The sequence below is a fragment of the Opisthocomus hoazin genome, chromosome 8 (assembly GCF_030867145.1).
Source record: "Opisthocomus hoazin isolate bOpiHoa1 chromosome 8, bOpiHoa1.hap1, whole genome shotgun sequence".
Lineage (NCBI taxonomy): Eukaryota > Metazoa > Chordata > Aves > Opisthocomiformes > Opisthocomidae > Opisthocomus > Opisthocomus hoazin.
This window is the reverse complement of record NC_134421.1, coordinates 13,576,614-13,593,942: the sequence shown is the minus strand read 5'-3', so window position 1 is coordinate 13,593,942 and position 17,329 is coordinate 13,576,614. Positions and strand designations below refer to the sequence as shown.

The window sequence follows — 17,329 nt, the reverse complement described above, 5'->3', positions numbered from 1 at the left end:
ATCTTGTGTCAAAGAGGAACCCTATGCTCTGTCTAGTCTCTGTCTTTTTAAATTTAACTCTTGATCTAATTGGGATCTTTTTTTAGGATGTCTTTTTTTGGTTTTTTTTGTTGCTTCTAAACCAAAATTCTGAAAATTTCTGTGAAGATGCAGATGGGAGGAAAAAATAGGAGAAACGGGTTGGGAGAGTTTAGGTTTCTAGAAGCCAGATGGAAAAATTTGTTGAGCGCCTGGTTCTCCCAAGATTCACAGAATGTGCCACATGGTATAGTACAATATGTGCTATATATTTAACACTGAGCAACATTTGGGCAATATTTTTGTATTGATGGCATGGCAATCTGTAAATGTAATGGAGAAGTGTGTGAAACAGCGTGTAAGCTTTTGAAAGTGCACTTTAGGCAAAACATCAATGTGCCAAATTTACCGAAAGAAGGTGTCCAACAGGATAGACCCTGGCAAGCTGCAGTTACACATGAATCAATTAAACACCTCCAGTAAACACTGATGAACCAAGAAATTAATCCCACATGGGGGGATGATTTACCATCATCTTTCACTAATATCTTCACCTGCCTGTCCCCATCTTTTTTTTGAGCAGGAGCTAAAAAAGAGAAGAGAAGTTGGGGTGTGCTTATTTATGTATTTATTCTCACTTGCTTCCACCCCAGTTCCTGCTGCTAAACAGCTGCTTGGAGGCCTGCGTCTCCCTTTGGGGTTTACTGATCTCCCAGATGAATAATGTCCCCCTTCACCTCCCCAGCAGCTGGTGCCCAGACGACTTCAGGCAGGATGCTGACAGTTATTGGGAAAACATTTGGCGTGCAGGCAGCTGCCAAAAAGCAAAAGTCACTCTGAGCAGACCAGGGTGGGGAGCATCTCAGAGACTAAACTACTCCCTGTCCCTTTTTGCATTTACAGTCATTCTTTCCAATAAGAAATGTGCTGCCAGGCCCCAGAGCACTCCTTAATTAGTTAATCCTGGACTGAATGCAAGAATGATTAAAGACTGTTGTAGATTGTTTCAGTCTTGATCAGCTTTTCTTTTTCCAGTGCTGCCTTAATTTGTCATCTTTCTACATGGGTTTTTACTAAGGCTTCTTCCAGGGAATGGCAAACGGAGAAGTGAAGGGCCAAGCCCTGGTGCACCTGTTCTATACTGGTCAAGGTGGATCTTCATTATCGACCTGACACTGGGACAGAGTGCAGCCTTAACAAGCCCATGGATGGCAACAAGTTGGAGGGTGGGGAGCAATAGATATGCCAGAGGGCAGAGGGACCTCAGCTGGGGAAATGGGCCAACAGGAACCACATGGAGTTCAATAAGGACAATCATAAAGTCTTGCGATGAGGAAGGACTAACCCCAGTACTGCTGCGGGGACAGCCAGAGAGACAACAGCTCTGCACAAAAGGACCTGGAGGTCCTGTATGCCTTCGTGGGGAAGAAGCCTAATGGTTCACTGGGTGGTATTAGCAAGCATGTAGCTAACGAGATGCTATTCACATCTGGAGTACTGTGTCCAGCTGTGAGCTCCCCACTACAAAAAAGGCATTGACAAAATGGAACGAGTCAAGTGAAAGGCCACCAAGCTCATTGAACTGGACCAAAGACATCCAAGGAGAGACTGAGCGATGGCTTTGTTCAGTCTGTGAGAGGAAGCTGAGGGGGATCAACCTACAGTCATCAGGCAATTCGGAGGGAGGTGCTGAGAAAAAGAAGGCAGAGTGTTGTGAAAGGTGTGCAGTGAAAGGAAAAGAAATAACAGACACAAGTTGCAGCAGGTGAAATTCTAACTAGATGCAAATTTTTAAAAAAATTCCACAGTGAGGGTGGTCAAATACTGGCACAAGTGCCCAGAGAGGCTAGGGGATCTTCATCCTTGGGAATATTCAAACTTTGGCTGGACAAGACCCTGATCAACCTAATGTCACTTTAAAGTTAGCTCTGCAGTGAGCAGGGTGTTTGGCCAGATGATCTCCAGGGATCCTCTCTGACCTAAATTACTCTATGGCTTTATTCTGTGATGTTAGAAAGTATTCATGTCACCTTCTGTAAAAGCTTTGTTTCACAAGCATTTTGAAGGCAAGCTGCTGTTGGCTGGTGTGGTTGTTATTTCTTTGAGCCATCATCTGGGTCCACATGCTTTTCCTTGTCATGATTTTTACGTATGGCAGACAGGGGATTGCAGCAGTACAGTTTGGAGAACGTGTGACAAGTGATTTCATGGCTCATTGACCATTGGTCTATTGCTGAGAAGCAAATCTGAGCATCTTTGAGGGTATCCTCATCTGCATATAGTGCTACTGGTCCTACTGCAACCATGATTCCAGGATCCTCCTGCTTTTGCTACACTGATCTCCCTCACACCTCGTGTTTTTTCACCTGCCATTCTCTATTACAGTGTCTCAAAAGACCCCCTGCTCCTCTCCTCCAGCCTGGTAAAGCAAGGTCATTCTTTGTTCTATGTTGCTTTCTTGTTACTCTAAATCCAGCTCTGTATTACTTTATTCGTGTAAGTCATCACATTCATTCTTTCTTTGAATAACTTCAGCAGGGTTTACTTCTTTCTGTGGAAAATATGTCAAGAGCTTTTGACTGAAATGAGGTTTTTTTCTTAGCAAATTTTCCATTTTATTATGAAATCCAACAGAACATTAAATCTAACGTCATGATAGGTGAAAAAGTCATAGATTTCTTCTTACTTTTCATGAATGTAGTAACAGTACTTTTAACACCCAAGTAAAGCACAAAAAGAACTTGTTCATATTTGTAAATGCCATTTTCTATTAGCTCTCAAACACCTGAGGCACTGCATAGTTGGAGGGATTGTTGGACTTCTCAGGTAGTTGCAGCCACTTATGGCTTGGACTTGTGCCTCAGAATCTTGTCTGAAGGCTCCATTAAATGCCAGTAATGCAAAGCTTGTTGTATCATATTGCTTAATTATGCACTTTCCTTCCTCTCTGTGTCATGCCAAGCAGATAGAAAAGGCTTTGGAAGAGAACTTAGTCAAAATGTGTTGATCACTGGGAAGTGTCAGAAAACTGAATAAAGCCTCCTTGAATAATGGAGGGTAGGCAGAACCTGAAGTAAGGATGTGCGTCTTCAGTGTCTAGGGAAGATCTTTTTCTATTGACATGAAGGGCAAAGTGCCTTGTAAGACTGGCACTCTTTAAGAAAGCAAGCAGGAGACCCCATCCTTGTTCCACAACAAGGGCATAAAGCTCTCTACATCCATCATGGTGCTAAAGTATAAAGCAGGTCTACCCTTTGGCTGTCCATGATTATTCACAGTGGAAGGGATCATTAAAAGGGACTTTTGACAGCCTAATGTGTTCTTGTATGTTCTTTCTTCATGCCCATGAAGCTCTTTGTGCTTCTGTGAGAAAAGCTAAAGGACCAGGAAGCAAGCCAGAGTTATGGTTATATACAGAAATAAGAAATACAAAATCTCTTTAAGGCAGCAGGATCTGCTGTCGTCATCTGCTCTACCCCAAAGTGGGCTGGGGACCTGCTTTCTGCAGAGAAGCATAATTGATTATCTTTTCAGAGCTGATTCTCTTCTTGTAATTCAAGAAGTTAGACACATGATCACCAGAATAGCTACTGCTGCTCCTGAGATCTGTAACTTCTGTATCTAGCATCAAGAATCTCTTAAATTGTTTTGTATTCCCTCATTTCTGACAAAACTATTTCCAAGACAGCTAATGCCATCACAGATTTAAGGGCAAACGGGTCCAACCTAAGAAATTATATTCTACAGTCAGATCTCTTCCTATTCGGTATTTTGGATCCAGGCTTTATACTTAGGTTTGTCTCTAAAGTACAGTTTTACCACTAAGCAAGAAAGAGACTGCTAAAATGCATTGGAACAAGTTGAAAAAGAGTTAGTTAAATGCAAATAAGCATCCGCACCACAGTATCGGAGTCCAGGCTCAGGACTGGCAGCACTAGCAGCTTGTTAGCCAGACACTCGTCGTCACCTGGGGGTGACAGACTCTGGTAATGGCTGGTCAGTCTCAATTGCCAGGAGGAGAGGCAGGCTGAGTGGCTGCCATGTGCCTTGGCTAGCATCTGGGACAAGGAGGCAACTACTGCAAAGTGAGAAAAGCCACAGGGACCTGTGGGGGCTGCTTCGCTCTGGGTGTGGCTGGTTCGGTTGTGCAGCACTCGGAGCACTGAAAGGATCGGGCCGTGTGTGGCAGAAACCATTGCCTGTGGCGACACAAGCTGAAAGGAAAGCACCTATCCATTCCAGAGGAAAATCATCTATTTCAATCTGAAAATACAAATTTTCCAGACGTCTTTTTTTTTTTCTTGTTTTTTAAAACAAAGCTTTCTTGTATCCCTACACCACTCTGGGAACATGTTACATGCATTTCAGTGGCCTTTATTTTGCCAGGCAGTGCAAAGAGCCAAACTCTAAATGAGAGCCGAGTTCCTGGAGTCTGAGAAAGTGCTTCCGTAAAAGGGTTGTGGCCAAAGATGGGCTCCAGCTTTCTGCTGGAAGCTTCATCCATCTGGCTATCAAGCTAAGTAAAATTTGCAACTTCAGGTGAGTGTCTGCCACACACCCCAGGAAGGGCACACCACACCAACATGCAGAGCATAGCTTATTAGCAATAAGTTTTAAATCTGTGGTTTACATTTAGTTCAATTTACTTATACCATCTCCTTGTCCATTAGATGTTTGAATGGCTCTCCTGTAATCCATTCCCGTAACCTGTCCTTAGCAGGGGTCTAGATGCAGTTGTATTCAAGACCATTTGTGGTCATCTAAGTGCTGGCTAGACAGATCTAGTGGAGAGGAAAGGTACGTGCTCCTGCCATTGCTCTCCTAGTCCTGCCGGCCTCGGATGCTTAGGACCTCAGCATGGTAGGTGCTGCTGAGTTTGGCTCACCCAAACGTTTTGGCAGCAGTTTGTTAAATATGGGACTTCTGCCTAACCTGTCTGTCTGCCACGGATTTCAATTTTCTGTCGTGGGAGATGTTACTGGTTTGGGTTCAACTAGCAAAGAAAACAGTTACATGACCAGCTATTCCAAATGTGGGGCTTGCTACGTTAGAGTTAGATTTACACTCTGAGAAAGAGCTGTAGCTTGCAAAAGTAAACTTCTACCAAAAAAAGCAAGAATCCTTGTGTGAAGCAATTAAGCTCCTTTCTCCCCAGATCGCTGGTAGCCCCTGTTATTCAGTTTTCATGTCACCGCTCCTACCATGACTACTCATTTTCTTTTTACTGCCTGCTATCCTTCCTAGCCCCTTGCCTCACATTTTGCCACTGGTCTCTATTCCTCCGTTACAGACATCTCGCTGACTCCTCCAGGGCTCTCCAGCTGATGTTTATTGGCAGCTAGTCCCAGGCCCTGCACTCCTCTGCCTTGTTCTCAGTATCCATGGGAACATCCTCATTGTCCAGCGGCTCAAAGCAGGGATTTGATGTCCACCTTCATTTTAGAAATTCACTCCTCATCTGCAGCATGAGAGAGTGCCCTGCCTTCCTACACGATGCAAAGTTTGAGAATAGCCTTTTCTACGTTAATTCTGTATTCTTGTGCCCATCTTCTATGTTGAAAAACTTTCCCTTTGCCAGCATCTGTAGAGACAAGAGCTTTTTATCCTAAACTGTTGGCTGGCAGAAGTCAAGCCACTGAAGGCAGCTTCCCAGCCACTGTGTGTCCTCCCCACCGGCTGGCCACACTTCTTGCATGCTTCCTCCCCATCACAGCACCATGTCCCCACCCCAGGGTGTTAGGAGAGATGTTCAAGGGCAAATACTGCTGCTTCCTCTGGGGAGACCGGAGCAATGGTCCGAATCATTACTGTGCAGCTCCAGTAAGTGCTACTCCCTAAGTCAAGTCTGGGGAAAGACTTGAGCTGTAGCAGGGATCATTTTCTTCCTCTTGTGCTCGGAAAGGTGAATGAAGGAGAGACACGCCTGAAGCTCCTGCCCCTCCAGGCACCACAACTGTTTAGTAATTCAGCACAGACATCAAGTCCTGCTCCTAGGAAGCTGATGAATCCATCTTGAGGACCTGTGCCTGCCTCTGGGGTGCTTTCTATACAGCAAGTCCAGCAGAACGGAGCAGCTCAAGCTTTCCAAGATTTGTATTCACTTGCTTCTTTCTCAGCAGGGGGTCATGGCTTGCATCCTCCCCATTGACACGAGGGAGGTCCATACATCAGTTGCACAGTGATAGCGCAGCCCTCTCAATGGTCATTATGCATCTCACTGCTGGAGGAAAGCACCACCTTTGGTGCCAAGTACGTTAGGGCACATGCCTGGATTTAAAAATACTCCATGGGAGAGAATCACAATGTTTCCAAAGCTTGGCCTCTTGCATCACAAAAGCAGAGCATGCTCCTCACCATGTCTCGGGCGATAACAAAGGCCCAAGGCCAACAAACAAACAGTTTTAAAACGACAAAGCTGTGCTGGGTTTTGTACACAGTGTTTGTTGCCACAATCTGGCCCAGAGTCACCATCTCAGATTTCCTTGCCAGAATGATGGCAATATAAATAGGATCTATAAACCCAAAGTATTTCCAGCTCATGCATCCAAAGGATAGAAATTATAGTCTCTTAGCAAGGAAAATGTTCGAGGGTAGTGAGGTAATGGGACCTGGTTACAGAGCTCATTTCTCTGAAAAACTGTAATACAGCATGGAAATTTCTCCAATGTCCTTGATGCAACCTCTGATAAAATACAAAACAATCCCCTCTTTCAGTGGAAAAGCCCCTTCCATGCCTTTGAGAATGAACTGCTGATCTCCATTTTGGGAACGGTTTCTTTCCAGCTGCTGTTTCCAGAGATTTCTGAGTGGCTCCGAAGACACAGAGTCAGCAAGGAATGAGATCTGGCTGTTTGAAAGATAATCCGTCGCCTGTTGGCTTACCTAGAAAGGGCCTCACTTTTCTGTGCATTTGCTGAGAGCTGCTGCTGTTGAACCACAGGAGTCCCTGCTCTGGTCTTGCTAAATATTCTGGAACTCCATGCCATGAGTCACAGCACTGGATGACGGGCTCTGCTCATTTGATTAATTACATTACCATGCCTGCCCTTTACCCATTGACTCATAGCTGTAAGAGCCTGGGATGTGCTGCGTATGTAGTAAACTGATTGAAGGGGGAATGTATGTCAACGTATGGATGTGTACGATAGCTTTTTCAAATCCCTCATGATCTTCCCACCCACTGGGCATTGCTTCAATATCGAGTTCAATCATCAGGAAACAAACTTGCTCCCTCATCTGTGTCGCACATTGCAATGAGCTTGCCAAATACAGCCAAACTTATAGAAAGAAAAGAGAATCCCCTCACCAGTGAATTTATGACCCTTGGCTCCGCTTGTAGCTTGTCCCTGCGCATGCCTGAGTGACATGGAAACTGCAGCAAATCTCTTTGGCCTGTTTCTACATTCTCACACTTGCAGCTATGTTGGATTTTTCCTTTTTTTCACACGTAGAGTTTTTGTTGGGTTTGTTACTTTCTAACGCAAGCAACCCATGACGAGAGGCACAAAGAAGAGCAATGTGCATTAATGGAAAGGGGAAGGATGGAGAAGAAACAGAGGGGAGGCTAGAAGTGTTCCTGAGTGTTTGAAAGTTAAACGGCACTCCCCTCGTCTCTTCCAGGTCCTTCAAGCCTGACTTTGTCCTGATCCGACAGCATGCCTACAGCATGGCACTAGGAGAGGACTTCCGCAGCCTCATCATTGGCCTCCAGTATGGTGGCATCCACACGGTCAACTCCCTTTACTCCATCTACAACTTCTGCAGCAAGCCCTGGGTGGTAAGTGACAATCCAGCTCTACTGCATGCCAACACTGCAAAGTAGATACGCGGTACCAAAAAGACACCAAACTCAGCTTCCAGTCTGTTTCATAGTTTGTCTCTTTAGGTTAAAACCATCATCCAAACAACCTTAAGAACCCACATGGGAATTCTTCGGAATTTTCTTGGGGTAAAAAAACCATCAGCAGTGCTTCTTTATCAACATCTAGCAATATCAAGGTGTTATTTCCTCACCCGGAGTAGGATGTTCCATCTGTCACAGGCTCTCATGTGTCACAAACAGCCAACAGTGCAGTAACACCTAGATTTCTTGTAAGGCAGAGTAGATGAATACCAATAGATTAATAACAGCAGATCAATAGTACCACATCTCTGTCCTGATCAAAACACAGTAAAACTACATTAAAGGAAACATTAGCATTCACCATTTTAGACAGTATCTGTGCTGTTTCTAGCATCTTTTATTAGATGTACACTTGTGGTAGCCAGATGCCCCAGATGAATACTAAGATTATCCATCCCTTGCACAAGTGCAACCTGCACTTGTCTTCTCTTGTCTTATTTTCCTTCTTTTTCTGGGTGGTGCTTTGTTGTGAGGAAATTAGCTGAAAAGAAAGGGAACAGAGGTAGAGAGATGAGAGATGATTTCTTCAACAACTTGGTCCAGCAAAAAGACAACATGGAATGACAAAGACCTTGGAACGAGGCAGAAGGGAAGGGGAAAGCATGTAGAGTTTTTCATCAGTCTCAGAAGGAAATATAAGATTATCATAAAGTCTTGATTCACTGAGCTTGAAAGACTGCACTTTGGAAACACCTTGGGCCGAGTCAGCTGCTGGGGAGAACAGCACAGTGTTTTGATATTTTGCACTGGGACCCCCCTTCACCTGTTCTTTAAATTTTGTCAAGTTCACCTAGAAACCTCAGAAAAATCTTGAAAAATATTACCATTGGCTTGTCTCAGCCCCAGATCAAAGTTTGTAATAAATACCCAGACTTGTTTATGACCAGCTCTAGCCAGCAAGAACTGCAGGAGCAGGACAGACAGAGGAGTAAGGCTGGCCATCTTAGCACCTGCAGGAAGAAGTTAGATGCTGATACCATTTTGGAGTCCGCATTTGGGTCTTCCAAGCAGTTTCATCTCAAAGTGCCCTCTCTGATCACTGATGCTCCCAGAATGGAAATTTTCCTGCATTGCTTTAAGTCTGAAGCAGGGAACTGCAAGTTACGTGAACATGACAAGGAGACGGGACTTTCCAATATGCCCCCCATGGAAAACTTTTAGATAAGTTTTTAGGAATTCCCCATAGTCACGGCACAAATATAACGGGGTGAGACAGAATGTTTATAGCAAGTGGTAACTATCTTCCTCGTTACCTAATAAAGTCTTTTCTTGTTGTTTTTTCCTTGGAATAAATATCCTATTAGTCTTCAGGGTACTGAATGGTAGTTCAAATCCAGTTGAGGTCTGTAATGACTCAGACTTTTATTTCCATGACTATGCAGTGATGGATTTAACTCTTTTCTTATCAAAAAGGTACCAGTGTAACAGGCATGGTCTTAGCTTTCACCTCTTTTACGACATTTGGAAGGTTTATCTGAGACCAAAAGCAGGGTCCTGTCTCTTCCAAAAATGTTGCAGAGCAGTAATGCGAGTAGTGAGAAAAATCTCACTTTTCTGTCACTGTATAGGTGGATGATGCACATTTGGCCTCGGTTCCCATTTGAATGATGAGGGTTGCTGGGAACAGAAAGGGGAAGAGAGGGATCAATGCCAGGCTCCATACAACAACTTTGCAATGTTTCCTACAGTTTGTCCTACACGCACAAGCACGTTGTCGCAAATGAGTGGTTTAGGCTGCTTAAAGAAACATTGTCCAAGGTATTAGCACAAGTGGGTTTAATAAGAATTTCTAAAACTGTGACTTAACAAAGTTCAGTGGCAAGGTTCACTCTGTTACTTACTACATAGGTGGAACATCTAGGGGAAAATCGAGTTAGAATCAAGTTAGAATGATTTAGACAGGGTTCATTCACAGTTTAAGGTGAATCACAACATTTTTAGCAGCGCTTAATCAATGATTAATTTAACATTAACCAAGTGAGCTAATAGAATTTACTTCAATCACAACAGTACTTAATTATAGATTTGAGGTGGCAATATTTATACCATACTTGCTACCAGGTACTTAATTCACATATGCACACACACAGACACAAAGATATATAAAAATATAAAGCTGTACCTGTTAAAAACTCCTCTCGAGTTCAGTGAAATATTCACTTCAAATGTCTAGGCATTGCTCAGCAGGCGAGGGTGGAGCCTCAAGGAGTGAAGGGTTTCAGCCCAGGTCCCGTTGTCAGTTTTTGGCGACGATCCTCCAAACTTCACAAACATGAGAGTTTGCGAGCTCCGAGAGGCATCCCACTCAGAGGGAGATGCTTCTCGCAGCCCACTGCCATCCAGGAGAGCTCCAAGAGCCTCACTTCGGACCCCTGCTGATAAGGTCATGAGATGATTGACTTTGGTCATTTTCTTTCTATTCTGGACACAATCTGTGTTAGGTGATTCTGGTGTCTTAGCAGCAACTGTACAATTCCAGTACTTTCCAGACTGTACAGTTCTGGCATCTACCAGACTGGCAGCAGCAGTTCCAGGTAGGGTTAGGGAGTGCCTGATCCTCCCGACTCACTGCTCTTGTAACAAAGACAAGAAAAGCGCCAAGTCGTCCCAACTCACTGCTCGTGTAACCAAGGCAAGAACACAATGCTGGCTTATTCTGAGATCACCAGGTGGCCCAGCGGGGGGTTCTGCCCCACCACATGTGTTGACCCCCATGACCAGACAAAAAGCCTCCGCTTTTACACTGTCCTTTGCTGAGGAAGAGAGTCATGTGGTCCATTCTGTCTGATTGTGGGGTTGAGTCCATCAGGGTTTAGTTGACATTTTTCAGCTCATGCCCTGGAATTACGTTTCTGATGTTGTGCACGGGCCTCAAGATGTGACAGGCCTATTTTTAGGCATCTAAAATAAAAGAAAATAAACAAACCCAGCACATTGGGAGGAAAAAAAAAAAAAAAAAAGAAAAGAAAAAGAAAAAGCACGGCTGGCAAGCCAGTGTGGGAGAAATTGGCTCTGCCAGTAACTTGGCTCTAATTATTCTGGGTCCGGTTGTGCCATGCTTTCTTCACGGGGAGTACAGCTGGCCCAGGCAACCTTCCCAGAGGAGTCAGGGAAATCACATGTAAACACTTACAACAGGTTTGCAGGATGCCTCATTTCCCTGCTGCCCCCCCCCCACCCCTCCCCTCACCCCCCAGAGCAATGATGGTAATGCACCAAGTGATCTAAGAGCTCAGGTGGGATCTGAGCTGGTATTTGGCAGCACTGAAATTTGATCAGATTGAAGCTCAGGTAGAGATTGCAGTGGGGCATTGAGGGCAGAAAGGTTCACTGGGAGCAGAATCAGAAAATTTTGCTTTTGTGATAGCTGGGAAATGAGAGATAGGGACAGACCACTTTGGTGCATGTTCCCTTCTGATTGCAAAACAGGCAGCTTGAAAGAAGGGATCTGCTTAACAAAGATTACTGGAAACTTTTTGGACCTAGGAAACAGTTGAGATACATGGAGAAATGAAATTAAATACCCCTGGGAAATGTGCTTTTCACTCTCCCTTTTTATTTTTCCAAAATTGGTTCCATTTCATAGAAATGTTTGTGATTTTGTGCAGGGGGATGGAAGCGAGACTGTTTTTCCTTGGCAATTTGCAACAATGTTTTTTCTCAGCAACTCTAATTACAATCAGCTGAGTTTGGGCTTGAGTTTACTTAAACGTGCAGCTCCGTTTTTTAATGACATTTGCCAGGTTTCCAGTACTGCAATACACAAATTTCTTCAAAGGCTGAAGTTTGCATTAAACACAGCTACAGTTTGAAACAGGCCAAAAAAAAAAAAAAAAAAAAAAAAGGCAGAGTAATTGGGGGGATCTCACACACAGAGAAACACCTAAGAAATCTAAGTTTTAAGAGGATCCCAGAATTATTGAGAAATAATGCTACAAGCACATTAAACACAACACTTCAACCACTAATAGTAGTTTTTGTGTTAGAAAAGTTACACTACAAAATGCAGTGGGAACAACACTCGGAGCAGTACTCCTGTTACATGCAGTATAATCTGTAATTGCAAGGCAATTTTTGCATCTGTGAGACTTCAGGAAACATGAAGTCTTGAAGACAGGCACCTACAGAGTCCGAGAGACTCCCAGCCAAACTGTTATTGACTGTCAAGGGATACAGGCTCCCTGAGAACCTAGGCACTTTCAAAACATGCAAAGGCCTTGACATCCTCCACACGGATCTTCTTCTTTCCCTGTAAAGACTCCCTGCAGGTCGCTCTGACGTCCAACCAGCCAGGCAAGGCAGTTTACTTGCATACCTGTTCCAGGAACTTAAAACCAGGCTGTGCCACATTGCCTTGCCCCGTGTCTGGATGCAATCTCACCGAAACCACTGGAACCACAGAAATTAAGAACCGATACCAAAACGTGGAAGGGGCAGTTATATCTAGCTGAGCTGCCAACAGTAGCCTTCCTACGCATCTAAGATGCCCTGCTACCAGGTATCGAAGAGGCTGCTGCACCACGCAACGTGGATGTCTCTTTGCTGATATCCTGTCCCTGCCAACTGGGGGGGGGGGAAGGAAAAAAGGAGGGAATTGTCTCATGAGGGTCAATACCAACGTCACAACTTTTTGCAGGCTTGGCCCATCGAGGGGGCTCCCCGGTGGCTGAGACATCTGAAACGCTATTTCAGCAACAGTCAGGGGTTGTATGCTTCCGAAAGACGCTGAAGAAACAAGTCAGGATGCTGTCTGTCAGCTGCACAGTCGTTCCAGTTCCTTTGTCTGAGCTGTTTTCCTAGGTTGAACGTGTCTCGCCTCAACATCACGGCTTCCGTGGTTCACCAGGGCTGCGTACATGTGCAGCGAGGGGCACGTGCTGCTCTCAGCCAGGGTGTTTTTCCTCCTCTCCTTGTCTCTGTCTCATTCTGTTTAACTTTTAAGCCCTGCTTGCTCACTTTGCTAGTCAAAACAGGGCTTTATTTTTCTTGTCTAGGATGTGCAGGACTAGTGCAAGTAGTTCAGAGAGGCAAGCTGTCCTCCTTCCCCAACATCAATACCCTCCTTGCCAACAATAATGATGGCAAGGGGAGGTTTTTTCTTATCTGCTGATGCATGCTGGAGGTGGGGAATGTTAGTGATGGGATATACTCCCTCTTGTCATTTCCTGGGGTTTTCTTAAATGCCACATTTTGACCTATGTGATGAAGAGAAGGATTCTTTGCATTTGTCTGCCAGTCTGATGGCAGCTGCCCCTTCAGCGCGTGGCCTGGGCCTGGCACACACCTTGCAGCCTGGTTTTTTTGCACACTGGCTGCATTTTTTTTTCACACAAGTACCACCCTTTAACTCCCAAAGGGGAGTTTCGTCCCTGCCACCAAGTAAAGTTTCAACTTCTTATACAGAAACGGTTTTGCTGAGACCAGTCCAGTAACCAGGACAGGAGCCCCAACGTAGCTACTCAGCAGAAAACGGTCTCAGTAGCTCTCTCTTTATCTGCAGTGTAACCTTGGGGTTGCAATGTAGTACGTTTACAGCCTTCAGCAGCTGCTCAGAACACATAAGATTAGGCAGCTGATGCTATTGGGAAGAAAGAGGGCTTTCTTTCCCTTCCCCTGTCCCCTAGATGTCTGTCTCCTTCCCTTAATCTGTACGTTACCTCCCTCAGGTGACACAGAGCTCTCCTTTAAGATGAATGCATTTCTACTTTTGATGGGGAACTTGAAGGAACTTGTGTAAAGCGCTTACAGTGAGACTTGGCCCAGACTGGAGGCCTGTATTTAACCTGGTTTTACCAGATTCTAGGGGTCTTGGAAACTAAATTCTGTTTCTAAATTACTTTGCAAATAGGACATCAATGGGGAATTCAGTCACATCTACCAGCTCTGCAGGAACCAAAATCCTTACCTGTGGAGCAATCCCCAATGTTTTTCTTCTCTTACCTTCCATGAAAACAATCCAGCTACCTTATTCAGCTTTACCCCTCCTTCTGCAAGGCTGCCAGTCTAACCACTTCTCCCACAGCACTGCCAGCTCAGCATTGTCCGTGGTAACAGGGCTGCACCTCTTCAGAGCGAAAGCAGGATGGCTAGGTGTGTGATTGCAAAGAATTTAAGAGGCTCCTGAGATTTGGAAGTTTTGTGGAGTAGATATCACCTCAAATTCTCTTTGGTATAGCAACCCTACTTCAGCAACATTTTCTGTCACGGTTATTAAGTTTCTCTCTTATAGTTTTTGGTTTTTCTCCAGCTGGTCAGTGATAGATGGAACAGGGAGGCTGCAGACAACATACAGAATAGTCTGCTCGCTTCACAGATGGCTGAAGCGGAGCAGGAATTTGCTGTGCTACGCTTCCGTTGGCGTTTTGGAACCTGAACAGAAATCAAAGCTCAGTCATACCACGCGGAGCTTTGTGTCTGGCTGGGCACAACTCTGAATGATAAACAGTTTACAACAGTGATGATAGTGGTTGTAATGGTGAAGATCATGCTGACAAGTGGGAACAATGGCAAACGTCCCCTGTACACGAAATACCAGCACTGTTGCTTTCCCCACTGATGTCACAGGCTGCTTTCTCTTGGTATCATCCTCGCAGACTGGTGCCTCCCTCAGACCTCACTGGGAGACGGGACAGCAGTAGCAGATGATCTCCCCTTTCTCCTGCCATTCATTGGGGACTGTTGGGAGACCCTCGGTTCATAATACTTGTCAGTGGTGATTGATGGTGGGCTCATGCTTCATTGGTCTAACACTCAAACCAGATAGCACTGACAATTCCCTCTACCCATCTCTCGTCACTTCGCAATTCTCCATCCCTTCAGCACAGTGGGTAAATGTGCCTTGCTGTGACTTGGCTGTGAGGCAGAGATCCAAGGCAGAGCTTTGAGTTATTTTGTCTCTGCTCAGGAGCGGTGGCACCAATTTCCTGCCTGGTCACTCCTCTGAGTTCTTTCCTCCACCAAGAAGGGCCACATTCGGAAAGCAAAGCTTGTTCATGTAAGATGTGTAACTAAACCCAAACTGATCCGCTTCTGGCTCTTGAACCCCTGCTCCGCTCTCTTAGTCCAAGGTTTGTGTACACAGGCTGGCCTGGCCCCGGGTAAACACAGCAACTTCGTATTTTCTAGCTGCTCTCAGGTCAAGAAAGCAAGGTGGGAAAGGCATAATAACATGTTTCTCTCAGCTCCTTCACCAGTATCAGAACATTTTGCAAGCACTTCGTGTTACACAATAAGCCACTGACATCCACTGTGTCTGTTTTTTGTTCCCCTTCCCTCACCCCAAGTTTTCTCAGCTCATTAAAATCTTCAACTCGCTGGGTCCTGAGAAGTTCCCCCTCGTGGAGCAAACATTCTTCCCGAGCCATAAGCAGATGGTGAGTACTTTTGCTTTCTTCTGACGCCCGCGTGGATGGGGAAGAAGCAGCAAATGTGAGTTGGGTGCAAGAGATGGCGGTGGGAATGCTTGGAAGAGTCTCAGTTTTACTTACAGAGAATTACTAGCTATAAGCAATATGGAAAAAGCACTGCTCGGGAGCCTCCTTCCTTCCTTGCCTAGCCCTCCCCCAGGTCACGTATGGACCCTGAAAAACTGAACAAGAACAGGCTCAAAACCAAAGCAAAAATCCATTGTAAAATCTAGTCAACAAAAGTTCATCCCTTAGAGCAAGGAATCAATTTACTCAGATAAAGCAGATTTTTTTCCCTCTTAGAGTTGTTTAAAATACGTTGACGGTTTGGGACATAGGCCATAGAAGATGTTTGTTTCACAGTGTCAGTTTGTTTGGTCTGTCACATGGTTGCCATCCGTGAAACATTTAACACCCTGACTAGGGACTCCAAGTAAACTGGAGTTCTTGGAAGAGAGTTTGATTCAGCTTATGACGCTTCCTTTGCGCAGTGGCTCTGGGGTCCAGTCTTCCTGTCAACAACTGAACACTCAGTGCCCTGTGTGGCTGCTGGGCACTGTACCAGCCTCTGAGGGCACCTTCCAAAGAGATCTGAGTAGGGGCCTTTACTGCTGGAGAACACGGCAAAGCAAGTGGCTTTGTTTAGAACTGTTCACGTCTCTTGTTTTCCCTGAGAGAAAAGGATGACTAGTCCCTCACGAATTATTGCTCCGAACTTACATCCGTGAATTAGTGGCTCTTCTTACCCGGCTGAGGCTTTGGAGAGACCCTGTATGAACTATGACTCCTCTGTGTGAGCCACTGCTTGGCTGAGCTGATTTCCCACACTTGACTGTGAACTTCAGCAGCATTGGCAGCCCGAAGATTAGGGTTGTTGAGATGTCAAACTAGGGCTCCAAAACATCCAAACTCCTCTTTCCTCACACCAGTGTGGGCCAAGCACAATGCATAAAAGGGTGTGGGTACCTGGTGGTGAATATAGGCACCCAGTGGGAGCTTCAAAGTTCAGAAGGAATTTCATTTAGATCGTCATTTAGATTCTCGTGAAAAATCCCACTGGTGCTTGCTAGGTACTTGAATACCTTGAAATGCCCGTCCTTCATCTCTCTGTTCCAATACTCTGTTCTCTACCTCTGCTCTGTGGACAACAGCACTTCCACACTTCACATGCACGTGGTGAAGGTAAGTACAGTCATCAGTGCTGTGAAGCACTCCAGCAATGCAGTGGTAAGAGTTGTATTATCACTTAAAACAAAGAAATAGATGGTCTTTAGACACTATGTGACAGTTTGTTGCAGACTTTTAAGACCAATTACTTGATAAATCCTGTGGTATTTTATTCCCACCAATTTATAAAGAGGGTTTTGTGATATATGTAAAGCTGCAGGACAGTTGTGACTTTGACCATCACTTCAGGAATGGTATTTTTGGAAGACTAGATTAAGATTTTCATTGCAAATACGTCAGCTGGCACTTTGAGAATTATTTTCTTGTCTGGAAATCTGATTCTTGATTCCTCATCACTTAAATACATCTGTTGCCAACACAGTAGTTTGGTTTAGCAGAGCACTGATCTTAATTTCACATATTTGCCATCTTTATACCTGATCACCTACTTAGAGATGCTATTGTTTACTTCCAAAAGAATACAGGAACCTTTCTAAACTGTACATAATCTCATCTGAACACAAACACCATTGCTGACATGCAAGCTTGAGCAACCTGGTTTAAATCAGACACTTTCCAAACATTTACACAAGCGACAGTCCACTCAGGCAACTTCAGGCCAGCCCTTTCCAGGTGGGGGGTTTGCCTCACAGAATGAATCTATGTAACTTCTCAAGATCTTTTCTGGGTGCATCTTCACAGTATCCTGGGATGTGAGGGGCTTAAGAGGGCAAGTGCTTATACCAAGCCAGCTCCATCGCAGTCATCACTCCTCCAAGTACCCGTGAAAGTTGCTTGCCCACTGTGCATCAGCTTCTCCATGTGTCAGATAGGA

The 17,329-nt window shown here is 44.9% G+C and overlaps 1 protein-coding gene across 1 annotated transcript in view; it reads left to right on the top strand.

Moving 5' to 3' along the window:
- SYN3 (synapsin III) overlaps positions 1–17,329 on the top strand; it is a 202,229-nt gene that overhangs the window by 51,783 nt on the left and 133,117 nt on the right. Inside the window, exons 5-6 of the mRNA XM_009944026.2 lie at positions 7,639–7,795; positions 15,205–15,294. Coding sequence (XP_009942328.2) covers positions 7,639–7,795; positions 15,205–15,294 — 247 coding nt within the window. The remainder of the gene's footprint in view (positions 1–7,638; positions 7,796–15,204; positions 15,295–17,329) is intronic.